General features: G+C 41.5%; 2 protein-coding genes across 2 annotated transcripts; both read left to right on the top strand.

The window, feature by feature from the left end:
- The first annotated feature begins 2,302 nt into the window (after positions 1–2,302).
- LOC122762714 (fructose-bisphosphate aldolase A-like) lies at positions 2,303–7,781 on the top strand. The gene is made up of 8 exons (XM_044017911.1): positions 2,303–2,427; positions 3,236–3,352; positions 4,099–4,365; positions 4,571–4,731; positions 5,235–5,318; positions 6,016–6,190; positions 6,278–6,477; positions 7,375–7,781. Exons 2-8 carry the CDS (start codon positions 3,241–3,243, stop codon positions 7,468–7,470), a joined length of 1,095 nt encoding a protein of 364 aa, XP_043873846.1. The 5' UTR covers positions 2,303–2,427; positions 3,236–3,240; the 3' UTR covers positions 7,471–7,781.
- Positions 7,782–8,593: 812 nt separating this feature from the next.
- Positions 8,594–14,440, top strand: gps1 (G protein pathway suppressor 1). The gene is made up of 5 exons (XM_044017914.1): positions 8,594–8,756; positions 10,804–10,896; positions 11,670–11,851; positions 12,747–12,911; positions 13,771–14,440. Exons 1-5 carry the CDS (start codon positions 8,724–8,726, stop codon positions 13,952–13,954), a joined length of 657 nt encoding a protein of 218 aa, XP_043873849.1. The 5' UTR covers positions 8,594–8,723; the 3' UTR covers positions 13,955–14,440.
- Positions 14,441–14,446: the final 6 nt, after the last annotated feature.

Raw genomic sequence — 14,446 nt, forward strand, 5'->3', positions numbered from 1 at the left:
ATTATGGAGTAATGGAAAAGGAAGTGCCTGATACCCTCGAACAGCCCAGTACAGAGTACAGAGACCTACAAACCAAACTAGCAAGTCAACATGATTGAATGATTGAATGAAAAGAATAGATTTATCACGGAAGAGGATTAGAAAAAGAATTTAGAATTCTGGATTAGGATTATGTTTTTTTTATTTATTTTGTTTCCAAAAAATGTGTATTTTCAATAATGCCAAATACCAAACAAAAGGATACCATATCTTTCCCTGTAATGTTTTAATATGTAGATTTGATGACATCTACTGGTGAGACAGCAGACTGCAACCACCTGAGTTCCCCTCCACTCCCCTTCCAAACATTGAGGATGAGCTATTTAAGGTTTGTCAGCACAGACTGACTGACAGACAGAGACTGACAGACAGACAGACAGACAGACAGACTGACTGACAGACAGACAGACAGACAGACAGAGTATCTCTGACTGACTGACAGGACAGACTGCATTGACAGACAGAGAGACTGACTGACTGACTGACAGACTGGTTAGACTGACAGATTGACTGACAGACAGACAGACTGACTGGACTGACTGGACTAACTGGATAGACTGACTCGTCGACTGACTGACTGACTGACAAGCAGGCAGACAGACAGACTGACTGATTGACTGATTGACAGATGCGGACAGACTGACAGACTACCGAGACTTAATCGACCGATGTAGACAGACTCGGACTGACTGACCGGACTGGACAGGTAGGCAGACTAACAGACAGACTGACTGACTGACAGGTTGACTGATGTGACAGACAGACAGGACTGACTGACAGACAGACTGACTGACTGACTGACTGACTGACTGACTGACAGACTGACTGGACTGACAGGACAGACTGACTAACAGACTGACTGGACTGACTGACTGGACAGACTGACAGGACCGACCGCGGACTGGACAGACAGGACTGACTGACTATGACAGACTGATCAATAGACTGACTGACTGACAGACAGACTGACTAACAGACTGACTGACTGACTGACAGACTGACAGACAGACTGACTGACTGACAGACTGACTGACTGACAGACTAACAGACTGACAGACAGACAGTCTGACAGACAGACTCCAGCACTGACAATAAAATAAGGCTGCCAACAGGGACACAAGGCAAAACAGATGTTAGTCAATGAAAAAAAGGCTCATCTGATAAAATCTACACCTGACAAAGTATATGATATTTTAAATATATGTTTGTCTCACCATCAGACGGCAGGAAATAAATAAATGAATCACTATTTTTACCCTGTGGAGACACAGGAGCTGCTGTTTTGACAGAGAATCCTTCAGGAATTTAAATTTTAATGAGCTTTTGTACGTTTTATTTTCATTAATAATATTTCAATGATACTCTAATGTGTATTTTAACCTTGAAATAGTCACAGGATTTCGTTTTTGGAGCTTGCAGCTCCTAAAAGCACTGATTCTTTCAGAATGGAGTGAGTGATCAGTGTTTTCTAAAGATTGGGCTTTTGATTATTGTTATTTCATGGAAGAAGTCTGGTGCCAGGCCTGTCACTTATATACACTGTTGTCATTGTGTCATATAAAGCTTGGCAGTAACGTGGTAGCCTTGAGTGGGCTTTTCTCTGTGGTGGTGATGATGATGATGATGATGCTCATGATGCTGCATTGTACATGTGAGGATCCTCACGTAGGCCCAGAGCTGCAGAGTGTTCAGTAAGCCCTCACGGCTGTCTCACAGACAACAAGTGTCAGCTTCCTGGTAGAAAAGGCTGTCTAATGTTGCCATTGACACAGGTAACGTGACAAACATGGTGTTACATTATTATTATTGTTACTGACATTATAATAGTTTTGTATTCAGTAATTGTAACATGGTATAAACACCATGTGTGTAGAGCAACGTAATGGCGGTGGGTAATTAGAATACAACAGTTAATTTGGGCATTTTTTACGAGTTTAATCTCTTGTAACAAACCAATTATTCAAAGGACACTCCTAATATGTAGACACGTAAATTGTGTAAGATTAAATCTCTCAAAAAGAAAAGTTTCTAAATGTCTTTATGCAGTAAACACTAACATATAGAACGCGCTAAGCTAACGCAGTAGTTGCCTGTAAGACAAGAAAACGGGTTCACATTCCTCCTGTCCATCACAGCCGAACTACACCACCACAGTCTCCTCCCACACTGGATGCAGCTCTGCGTCAATCCCAGTAAGAGCCGCGCTCTGATTGGAGGATGAGCGCCGTGTCCACGCCCCCTCTGCTCCTATCCTGTTCGCCCTTCAGTGCGGTGGCTCTCTCTGTCATCCTCGTCCTGTCACAGCAGCAGCAGCAGCAGCAGCAGCTCGAGCATCTGAAAGCATCAACTTCCTGCATCAAAGTCTTTACTTGATCTTTTACAAAGACGGTGAGTTTCATTTGTCTTGTGTTCGTAGAGTCCGTGTCAACTAACACTGATATTATTATCAGTGACGTTATTGACGCACAGGGCAGTGCGGTGTAAAGTCAATCAATTGCTTTTCGTTTTCTCAACGTTTTCTCGGTTAAATCGTTGAGATTTACCGCGTACTTTTACCCTCACTGACGATGTTTGTGAACAGGGAACATCGTCCGTGTTAAACAGGGAGTTCACTTTCAAAGTCCTTCACTCGTGAGAGTGAAGGACACGGAAGTGCCGCCATCACTGTGGAAATGATGCTACACTGCTGCTAACTCCACTTTTACTCTGTGTACAAAGAAACGGTGAATTGTTCACGTCCGTTAGCGTTTGATTACATGTTTGTGTGAGAGTTTGACTTCGGTAACGACCCATGACGCGTTTTTCCGCTGGGAACGTTACGTTACACCTACTTTACTATATAAAGTGCACATATAATTACATATACAGCAACATGGAGGCTGAACACTAAAGTGACTGCAATGACATCGTTTCAAACGCACGTGACTATCTGTCAGTGAACATTAAACAATCCACGAAATAATAAACCAGGTATTATCGGAAATGAAAGGTAATAACAGTGTATTGTCACTCTAACATCTCAAAAGAGACACCTTTCATGTGTCCGGAGAAACAACATGTGTGCAGCCTAACAATATCCATATATTATTTATAAGCTATCACCCAACCTTAATATTCAGTGTGTAGCCGAATGTTTTTGCATTGAAGTCACATATCATCAATATAGAGTGATCGTATGTCCTTGTCTCCTCTACAGTCGCCATGACTCACGCATTTCCCTTCCTGAGTACTGAGCAGAAGAAGGAGCTCAGTGATATCGCTCAGAGGATCGTAGCCACCGGGAAGGGCATCCTGGCAGCTGATGAATCCACAGGTATGACTGGACCACACTTACTGCTGTGTGTGAGGAGGAGGAGGAGGAGGAGGAGGAGGAAGGCAACCACTGTCCACTTCAGGGAGGTTCTCTTAGTATACTTTGTACACCTGCTCTCACAGTAACACCATTATCACCAACGGTGACATACAGTGGTTCACAGGAGGCACATTTATTCCCAACAAGATCATCTGCTCTCTCATCATCCTCCTCTTCCTCTCACATACTTCACACAGTGGTTTAGTGACATTAGATTAACATGGAGCGAGAAATAAGGTGACTCTACTTATTACCACCAGAAGAACGTTCACGTACCAACGTATCACGTAGTTTGAGAACCCTGACAATAGAAAACAGACCGTTTATTATTTCTCTATGTAAAACATTAATCTTGGATAATACAGATTTTTTAAAAACTCAAATGTCAACATTGGCCTTTAAAGGAGAAGTTGCACCACTTTTAACTTAAGAGAGGAAGGGTTTCACAGTGTGTATGTGACAGAGAGAGATTGTTACAGCACAACCATTTTTAGCAATCGTGGTATATCAAAAAAAAAGTATGCTTACCCCTTTCAGAAAAAATAAAACTGATGACTCTGTGTGTGTGTGTGTGTGTGTGAGAGAGTTACTGAATAAGAGAGAAAAACGTGGTGGAAACTACACAGATGAGTCATTCATAGTGTATTTATATCACTATAGAGATAAAAACAACCTAATATTGTACTGTGTTCTCGTGGCTCCTCCAGGCAGCATGGCCAAGCGCTTCCAGGGCATCGGTGTGGAGAACACAGAGGAGAACAGACGACTCTACCGCCAGCTCCTCTTCACCGCCGACAGTCAGGTCAACCCCTGCATCGGAGGAGTCATCTTCTTCCATGAGACGCTCTACCAGAAGACAGACGATGACAAGACCTTCCCTCAGCTCATCAAAGAGAAGGGCATGGTGGTGGGCATCAAGGTGGACAAGGGCGTGGTTCCCCTTGCTGGCACCAACGGAGAGACCACCACTCAAGGTAGAGATGCTCCTGGTCTTGTCTTACTGTCTGTCATCACTCTCACCTGTCTGTCTGTCACCACTCTCACCTGTCTGTCTGTCATCACTCTCACCTGTCTGTCTGTCATCACTCTCACCTGTGTCTGTCTGTCATCACTCACCTGTGTCTATCTGTCTGTCTGTCCGTCCATCACTCACCTGTGTCTATGCTCCGCCTCCGTCAGGTCTGGACGGCCTGTACGAGCGTTGTGCTCAGTATAAGAAGGACGGTGCTGACTTTGCTAAGTGGCGCTGTGTGTTAAAGATCACCCAGAACACTCCGTCCCAGCTGGCCATCATGGAGAACGCCAATGTACTGGCCCGCTACGCCAGTATCTGTCAGATGGTGAGTCCCACACACACACACACACACACACACACAACTTCATGTAATTGTTGTTCATCATATTAATGTGTTCATGTTCTCATGCTGGTAGAATGTCATTATCATTATTATCAACATATAACGTTTCTCTATTTTTGCTGAGAACGTGCAACACTGTCATTCGTTAACATGCAGCTATGACGCACAAGCCACACCCCCAATGTGAACCAGGCCTCATCGTGCTGCAGGTGCTGGGAATCACCTGTATCTCATGCAGCTACATTTAACACAAAAAACTAAATAATTCCCTCATTTAAAGAAAGTATGTGGTACAGATGATCGGCAGTTGGATGGTTTATATCTGTTCACTCACTCACAAATGATGTAACACACATGTCACAACCTCGATACAGGAAGTGCTTTTCGTCTGTGGTACTGTCCTCCATCCACCAGCTGACTCCTGCTGCCTCTCTGTCTCTGTGTGTCTCTCTCTCTGTCTGTCTGTCTGTCTGTCTCTCTCTCAGCATGGCATCGTGCCCATTGTGGAGCCTGAGATTCTTCCGGATGGAGACCATGACCTGAAGCGTTGTCAGTATGTGACAGAGAAGGTGAGTAAAGGAACACCGTACACCCAGTGTGTGTAGCTGTGTGAGCAGGTTGGTAAGTGTTGCGCCACGTCTCCCTCAGTGTCTGCCAACACCAAACGCCTCCAGCAGTGACGTGTCCTCACTTGTGCTGTGCATACTTTGAATAGAACGCACGTCTTGTAAGTAAAAGATGAGTGAGTAAAGATGAGATAAAGCAATCCTTACCTTTCTGCTGTGTCTCACAGCACTTCATACAAATTTGAACATGAACAACTCCTCCCCCGACGCGTAAGGATTGAGAGGAGAGATAGGCAGGAAACAGCTGTACATCGATGTGAGGGTTTTCTTTCTGTGTGATATCAGACTGGTTCTTAGGTGTTTAGTGTAGATTTAACCTTTGACCTTGACATGCAGAATGTGTCATATAGACACTTTTTGAGCTTATCAGAAACTCTACTCTCAAATGTCAAGTATGAGTAAAATCAGTTTTGGAAGATGTCATGAAGTAAAGCCTTTTGTTTAAATGTTCAGAATCCTGTAGTTAATAATCACTGAGAACGACTTGTAAAACAGTATAATAAAACTTATTATAACGTATTATGTTTCTCTTGTTACAAAGGGATTAAAAATAAGCTTGAAACTCTGGAAATGATCAAATACCTGATTGACAATATTTCATTTGTGAGTGGATCTGTAACCGTGTTCCTGTCGCTCTCAGGTGCTGGCGGCTGTGTACAAAGCACTGTCTGACCACCATGTCTATTTGGAGGGGACACTTCTCAAACCCAACATGGTGACTGCTGGACACTCCTGCCCCACAAAGTACAGCCCTCAAGAGATCGCCATGGCAACCGTCACTGCCCTGCGCCGCTCTGTACCCCCGGCTGTGCCAGGTGACACCAGTGTACACTGTGGACACTCTTGACATAAGTAGAATTGCTTCAAACCTGACTATTCTTGGGTGCGTTGTTCTTTCCCAGGTGTGACCTTTCTGTCTGGAGGTCAGAGTGAGGAGGAGGCCACCGTCAACCTGAACGCCATCAACCAGTGTCCTCTACACCGGCCCTGGGCCCTCACCTTCTCCTACGGCCGAGCTCTGCAGGCATCAGCTCTGAAGGCCTGGGGAGGCAAGAAGGAGAACGCAAAGGCGTGTCAGGATCAGTACATCATGAGAGCACTGGTGAGTTTGCAAACGCCACAGACTTCAGCAGTAGTGAATTTAGAGTTGTTCCGATTCCGATACCAGTGTCGGAAATGCCTCCGATACTGCCGAAAATGTGGGCATCGGTATCGGCGAGTTCTGGAGTCGAAGGGCCAAAGACACTAAAACAGATCCTGATCCTGATCCTGTTTCTCTTTCCTGGAACAGATGCTGGTCAACATGTGAAAACATGGTAGAAAAGTGAAAGAATAGACATTTACCAAACCCAGCCTTATGGGTCGGATGTTGGCTGCGCCTGGTGACACAAATATCGCGTTTTTTTTGCGTCATACACCAACGCGAAATATGCGTCTACATCCGTCTGTACATTGACTTTGTATGAAAAGATTCACAGCATGTCTGGCATTAAACTCACCGTCACTCTCAAATCTTAAACCCTACTCTCTTTACCCCAGTCCCAACCTAACCGCGACCATTAAAGTGATAGTTCAGGTTTTTTAAAGTGTGGCAGTATCAGTTACTAACGTATGCGCCAACGATGCCACTAATGTTTTTGGTTTTTTTCTCCCGATTTGTTGTTTGGTCCATAAAATGTCAGAAAATGTTGAAAAGTGTTGATTTGCTTCCCAAACCTCAAAATGCAAATTTTGTCTTGAATGTCTTGTTTTGTCTACAAACCAAAATGATTCATTTTTAATGATTTCTTTATTATATGGAGCAAAATAAACAACAAAACATCAGAGAACGTGTTTCAGTTACAAACACAGATTTCAACTCAGTGCTATACAAAGTGTGTAAACTGCTCACTCTTATCAGATTAACTTGTAACTGTAGCGTTCAAATACATCTAATGGTATGAGAATAATTGACTCTGACACTGATCATACATGCTTTTCACTTCTTGTTTCCTCTCAGAACAACAGTAAGGCGGCGCAGGGGAAGTATGTGTCGTCAGGAGACAAAGGAGCAGCAGCTCAGGAGTCTCTGTATGTGGAGAACCACTCCTACTGAAGCGGCCACATTCCACTTCACCCGCCTGCACACACTGCTTCCAGGGATCACTCATACATACTGTACTAACCAACCTGTCACCTTTACTCCACTGATGATGGAGCCTCACCAGATCCTGGACTCTAAAATATAAAACTTAAAAAAAAAAGACTTGAAAAGTCAAATGTCCAGGTTTTTTGCACCTTCAAGTTTGACATTTTAAAGTCACTGTTACTGTACTGCCTGATTCAGTGTGTTGTCACGTTATCTAATGTGTAGTTTTCCTTATAAAGCCCCAGATATTGTCCTAATAAATGTTACATGTGCCTTCAGCTGCCGACTCAGTGGATGATTCATGTTTTAATGTGTGTGTGTGTGTGTGTGTGTGTACACAGTATTACTGAGAAATAAACACTGGAAAGAGGTGCAAATTAAAAAAATACTTCAATAACTCTGCCCTGTGTTTGTGTATGTCTAATCACTGTGGTCATTCTGACATTGCTAACATACAACATCTGCTCGTCTCCTTTCACCCCCACCAGTAGAGGCAGATGGCTCCGCCCACTTGACCCCACTACTGCCAAGGCTTTGGCACCAATCTCAGGTGAAAGGCGGGATACAGCATGGACAGGTATCCAGTCCATCACAGGGCCACATAGAGACAAACAACCATCCACTCACACTCTCACATACATGTCTCACATGCATTTTTAGAGTGTCCAATTTGCCTAATCCCCTAATCTGCATGTTTTTGGACTGTGGGAGGAACCCAGAGGAAACCCACACATGTGAAATGTGAGTTTCTCACTGAGATTTAGCATTGTGATTGCGGATAATGGATTATGAATGGTCTAATATACAGTACAATTATTTGGCAGGATCAATAAGCATCAGGATTAACGGTGCTACTCCTGATATTTAGGTTTAGTCTATTCAACGTCACTTCCTTTCACCATGGCATTCAAAATAAGAGTCACTGGCTTGCTATAAAAACAATAAACATAGCAGACACTTATTTTAATGACTATGTGTGTCTTTGTGTGCCTTTGTAGTCGGAATTTATTTTCGTTTGTCGTTTCTGTTACTGTGTCGTGTTATTTGAGACGATGATGATGATGATGATGATGATGATGACGGCAACAAACTGCGCCCTCCCTCGTTGGTTGTCGCACAGATAGACAACTGACCCAGAATCGGCTGCAGGAGCTCAGTTGTCTACACTGACATCCTTGTGCTACATTGAGCGTGTAGCAGGGACCGCACTGAATAATAAGATGCCTTTACCCGTGCAAGTGTTTAATTTTCAGGTAAGTGTTGGCCGCTGCTGTGTACGTGACTTTAAACCAGCAAAGGACGCTGGAAACAGCACTTGTTAAGCAATCATAGCTAGCAGTTAGCTAGCTAGGCTAAGTTAATCACAACTCCGGTTGTTCTGCGCAGAAAACACTAAGCATTTGCTTTATGTTGTCAACTAATATGAATAACTTATACGGAGACGCATTAAAAACTGACTTTCAAGGGTCGCCAATTATATGTTCTCACTGTCCACACACGCGAATAGAACAAGAACAAATAATGACTATGTAATATTTTGTTGCGGTGCTTTCTGTTTGAAGCTTTTGTGTAATGGTTCTTAAACCGTCGTTTGAAAAGTCTTAAATGCTTATAAAACTGTCAGGTTGTTTGAAAAGAGTTTGGAAATGAAGGCTAACTGCTTGGAGGCCTACAGTGTATAATAACATCACCATAGGCGGGGGTTAATTCAAACGTACAGTGGTATAAATACACACTTTTAGTAATTAGTTAAAGAGGTCAACAGAATTACTACTATGTTTATCAACCAATGCAAAATACACCGTTGATGAAAGGGCGATTTATCATTGTAGCACGCAGCTAACTAAACCTAGCATTTCCGCGCTAACTTCCTGTTATTAGCAGTTAGCCACATGAACAGCAGTTGCTGATGTACATGACGCAGTAAATACTATTTCTGCTGAATGTTTCACTCCTATGTAGCGTTATTTCAGCATTAGTAAACTTAAGTTCCGCTTCAAGTCCGTGAAAGACACACACGTTCAGGTTAGGCTAATGTCCCGTTAGCATTTGTTGTTGTCAACACGCCGCAGAGCTGCTGTAACATTGGGACGTTGCCAGTGCATTTCTCACTAGTACTGAAATAAATATTTGTAGTAATGTAAAGTCATTAGTCTGTCAACGACTTCATCTCCACATGTTTGCGTGACTAGAAAGTCCAGTTAGCGAGAATGGATATTTAGATGACCACAGCTGTTGCAGCTGTAATTCTTCCACATGACCAGTCCAGTTTTGTAAAAGAATCTTCAACAAACTGACGGAAAATGTGTCACAGTAAACATGATGTGTTGATTTTGTGTTTATTAGTCGTTACAGCATAACATTGAAGAGACTGGGCACTACAATTTATGTCCCATGTAAAAGCATACAGTATAATGTGTACTCTCCTCTGCTCTGACAGCTACAGCTTCACCTCATGTTGAACTTTTTTATATGAATCACACAATCAGAAGTGTTTCCTCATCATTCAAATGGGTTTCTGTGTTTATTTATTTACTGCCTGGTGCTTCTTTTAGCATTTCACATTATTATACTTATCTGAGTCTCAGTCTTTTTGTGAATGTGTTTTTCTGCTTCACTTTGTAAGTAACCGGACTTACCTGCAGGTGCTATCACTGTCACTTCATCTCATATTGCATTTACATGTTTCTGATAATGTTGCGTGTCGTAAACAACCACAACATCTGTATCTTCTCAACAAGAAAACAGCTAGTTTTTGAACAAGGCAGTCATCATTTCAGGTCTTGCAACCAGCCTAGGTTTAAATTAGGACTGCAACTAATGATTATTCTCATAATTGTCTTGATTGGTCCATAAAATGTTGAAATGTTGATCATTGTTTCCCAAACCTCAAAATGAAGATGTTCTCAAATGTCTTGTTTTGAGCACAAACCAAAAATAATTCAGTTTTAATCATCTGTTTGTCATATGAAGCAAATAACCCAAAAAAAAAATCACATTTTAGAAGCTGAAAAATCAGAGAACTTGTTTTAATTATTAATAAAAACACTCAAACACAATTTTGATTATCAAAATAGCTGATGATTAATCTAGTAATCAATTAATAATCGCCTAGTTGAGATTGCCCTCTATCAGAACACAAGACTTTCATACTATGGTACGTCATCCTGAAATTGATCTTCAGTCCAAAATCAAACTTGAAATCCTTGTCTTTTCTACTGGTTTTTGAATTGAGCTGCTGATGAGATGTTGAACTGTGAGGTCTGCTGAACCTTGTGCCGCTGCTTTTGTTTCTGTCAGGGATCTGTGGAGCCCATGCAGATCGATGCAGACCCTCAGGAGGACCAGCAGAATGCTCCAGACACCAACTACATAGTGGAGAATCCAACACTGGTATTAACCAATTAAACTGTCACACTCTTACCCTAACACCAACTCTTGATAATAATGCAATTGTCTCCTGCAGATGTTGCAAAACTGCAGCTGTTGCAAAACCTTAGCGATGCAACTTTTTTAAATCATTTAGTACCTATATACTGTATATTACCTTTCATTTCAGATAATACCGGCTTTATTGAGGAATATTTATGTGTGCGTTAGAGACAATGAAATTGACTATAAATATGGTCAAATTCTGCTGTAACACAAATAATTAGGCTTAAAATTAAGTGTTATTAAGTGACACATGATATGATATATGTGATACATTGAATATTACATATTCTACATATACATATAAAATAAAAAGATACATGAAATGTAGTTGGTATATTTTAAAATCAGAACCAGTAGATATTTTATTTTAGAGTGCATTTACAGTGTATGTTACCAATAGAGATTATTCATAAACCACATCGCCCAGCCCAGTTTATCAATGCAACAGCCTTTAAAACCAGAAAGTCATCACAGATATCTTTGTGATGATATCCAAAATGTCACAATATGGGTTAATATCATGTATATCCATATATTGCTGTATCATTCATACTGCAGACAATAGTCGGGTTGATTTTTTTCATCAGAAAAAAAATGGGTGACACAAACGGTGTAACAGACTCTTATCTGTACTGAATGCATCTTTGCTTCTGAAATTTAAAATTTTAGCGTCACTTTAGCAGAGATAACATTAATATGATCTGTTTCTTTTTTTACCTCATGGTGTCTAGGACCTGGAGCAGTATGCCACCAGCTACAGTGGATTAATGCGTATTGAAAGGCTTCAGTTCATTGCAGAACACTGCCCCCAGCTCCGAGTGGAAGCCCTGAAAATGGCCCTCACCTTTGTCCAGAGGACCTTCAATGTTGACACCTATGAAGAGATCCACCGCAAACTCACAGAGGCCACACGGTAGGACATAGAACATCCCTTGTCATAAAGGCCTAAAGTTGAAATGGTTCTCAGGTAGCACTTTTTATACATATTTAATTTCACTGAATCCATTTTTGGATCCATCTGTGCTGGTGTCAGACAATATACTCACCACACTACACCACAATACAGTATAGTGAATAGTAGTATTCATAATATCATAGATAATATAATATAGTAATTTGATATTTTCAATAGTTATAATTGAATACAATCTACATTTTACACCAAAATGAGACAATTTACTGCTTTTTCATAAAGACATCAAATTAATAATGAACAGAATTAATTCAGCCCATTGGTCCGGCCCTCAGCAATATTTTATGTTTCTCATGTGTGCCCTTGTGGAAAGGAATTGCCCACCCCTAGTCTAGGTATAACTGCATCACAGAGGAAATCATATGTTGATGGTGTAATGTGGTCATGCACCATCTTTTTTTTACATGGCAAATATTCAAGTGAAGCTTGATTAAAAAATGTTTACTTGTTCAGCTGTTATTTTCCTTCTTTCACAACGATCTCTAAATTGACCCGTAAACGTGCGTGAAAATGGACGAGAATTGGCACGCAAATCAGAACTTTCGAAACATTTTATAAAAGAATGGAAATATTATGTTGATAAGTTATGATATGTGAGACCAGGGACCTGCCTTGAACACATTTGCAAGCCATAACCTGCACACAGGAAGTAGGCCTTCCCAGACAGGAGTTGACCCATCACTTTGCCATAGATGGATAGACAGACAACTTCATTTATCCCCAGGGGTGTGAGAAAGTCTGTGGTGGATATATATAAATGATTATTGTTTTATTTCTGTACCACTGATCAAATTGGTCATCAACATCTAAAATGAATGAATCTGTCCTATTGCAGGGAAGTACAGGGTGTTCCAGACACGGTACCTGAAGGCGGGGCAGCGCCTCCTCCTCTGGACTCAGCATGGGCCGAGTCCACCAGAAAAAAGGCTCTGCTCAAACTGGAGAAGCTTGATACAGATCTGAAGAACTACAAGGGGAACTCCATCAAAGAGAGCATCAGGTAGGATGCCAGTATAATACATGGTTAATGATGTAAATAAAGATGCACCAATTTGTATTGACTGAGTACAAGTATGATTACTAAAATGTGGGTACTTACAGAAACTTAATAATACCAATAATATCAAGTGACTCCTTTTCTCCTCCTCCTCCTTGACAATCTAGCAGAGCACAGGTTACAATCTGCTCTACCTTTATCATCATCATTTATCTTAAAGTATTTCTAAACTACTGACACATCTGCTCAGCTCACTTAAAGATCCGTAAAGTGATATCAGGAGCAGCAGTATCAGAGCCCACAAGGGCGACATCGGACCCAGGGTCAAAGAGACAGGTTGGGGTTTTCGATCTTCGTTCTAGTGAAATCAGCTCAGAGAGATCTACAGGCGAGAGACTGACCCAGTTAGATGGGACAGATGGTTGTGAGTTGTGAGTCTGCATTATAAGTAGGACAGAGGTGATTAATCATTTTTTTCTTGAGTGGTTAGTTATTAGTGGAAATAATAATGATAATAAGCCATAAAGTCATTACATGGGACATAGGTATCTGTTCATCCTGAGATGTAAATGTAAGGAAAAGACTGAACTTAATCTGAATTGTAGATGTAGGATAACATGGCCATAGATCAGTCTTTACCAAACTTGTTCTGTAGTGTTTCTCTTTGGCTTGTATAAAATGTCAGTTCCCTTCCTATATTCATCCACAAAAAATATGCTCTCCAGTCAGATGGTGTTTGTTTGTTTATTTATTTACTTATGTAATACTGTTTTAGCTTGCTGACTAACCCTACCCTGAAATTCATCTTTTGATGTCAGACCCAAATCTCTCAACATCCTTTTCTTTTGTTCCTCCTGTCCAGGAGGGGCCATGATGACTTGGGTGACCATTACCTGGACTGTGGTGACCTCAGCAACGCCCTCAAGTGCTACTCCCGAGCCAGAGATTACTGCACCAGTGCAAAACATGTCATCAACATGTGTCTGAATGTCATCAAGGTACTGCTGTGTGGAACCACAGCACAAAAAAAATCCTCAAACATCTAATCCATGATTCAAGAAAACAATTGACGGACGAATTGATAAGACTTGTGAATCTTTCAGAATCCCACGATTCAAGTCGATTATGATTCCATGGATCACAATTCGATTAGAAAGCAATTTTCCATTCAAGATCATTTTTTGGAATCAGGGTTTACTCTGCTGTCGTCATGAAATCAGAGTAAAGTGTTTGCAAGATGAGAAAACTTTTATATTTGTAAAAAGGCAACATAAACACAAGTAAATCCAATGCCGCGATTCCACCTTGTGGAACGGTTCAGTACGGTATGTACTTTCATGGCTTTCCATTAGGAATGGTACCAAAATAACCAGTACCCTTCCCTTGGGGTTCCAGAGTAATGATACGGGTGGAGCTGGAGCCGCGACAGCGAGCTGATGGGGCGGCAGAAAAGTGTTGCTCCCTTGTGACCGCTGTTTCTTCCGCAGTCTGTCTCAACAAGAAGTCAAGATTTGTATGGGAATAACCGAGCAGAAAAA

The sequence above is a fragment of the Solea senegalensis genome, unplaced genomic scaffold (assembly GCF_019176455.1).
Source record: "Solea senegalensis isolate Sse05_10M unplaced genomic scaffold, IFAPA_SoseM_1 scf7180000016027, whole genome shotgun sequence".
Classification (NCBI taxonomy): Eukaryota; Metazoa; Chordata; class Actinopteri; order Pleuronectiformes; family Soleidae; genus Solea; species Solea senegalensis.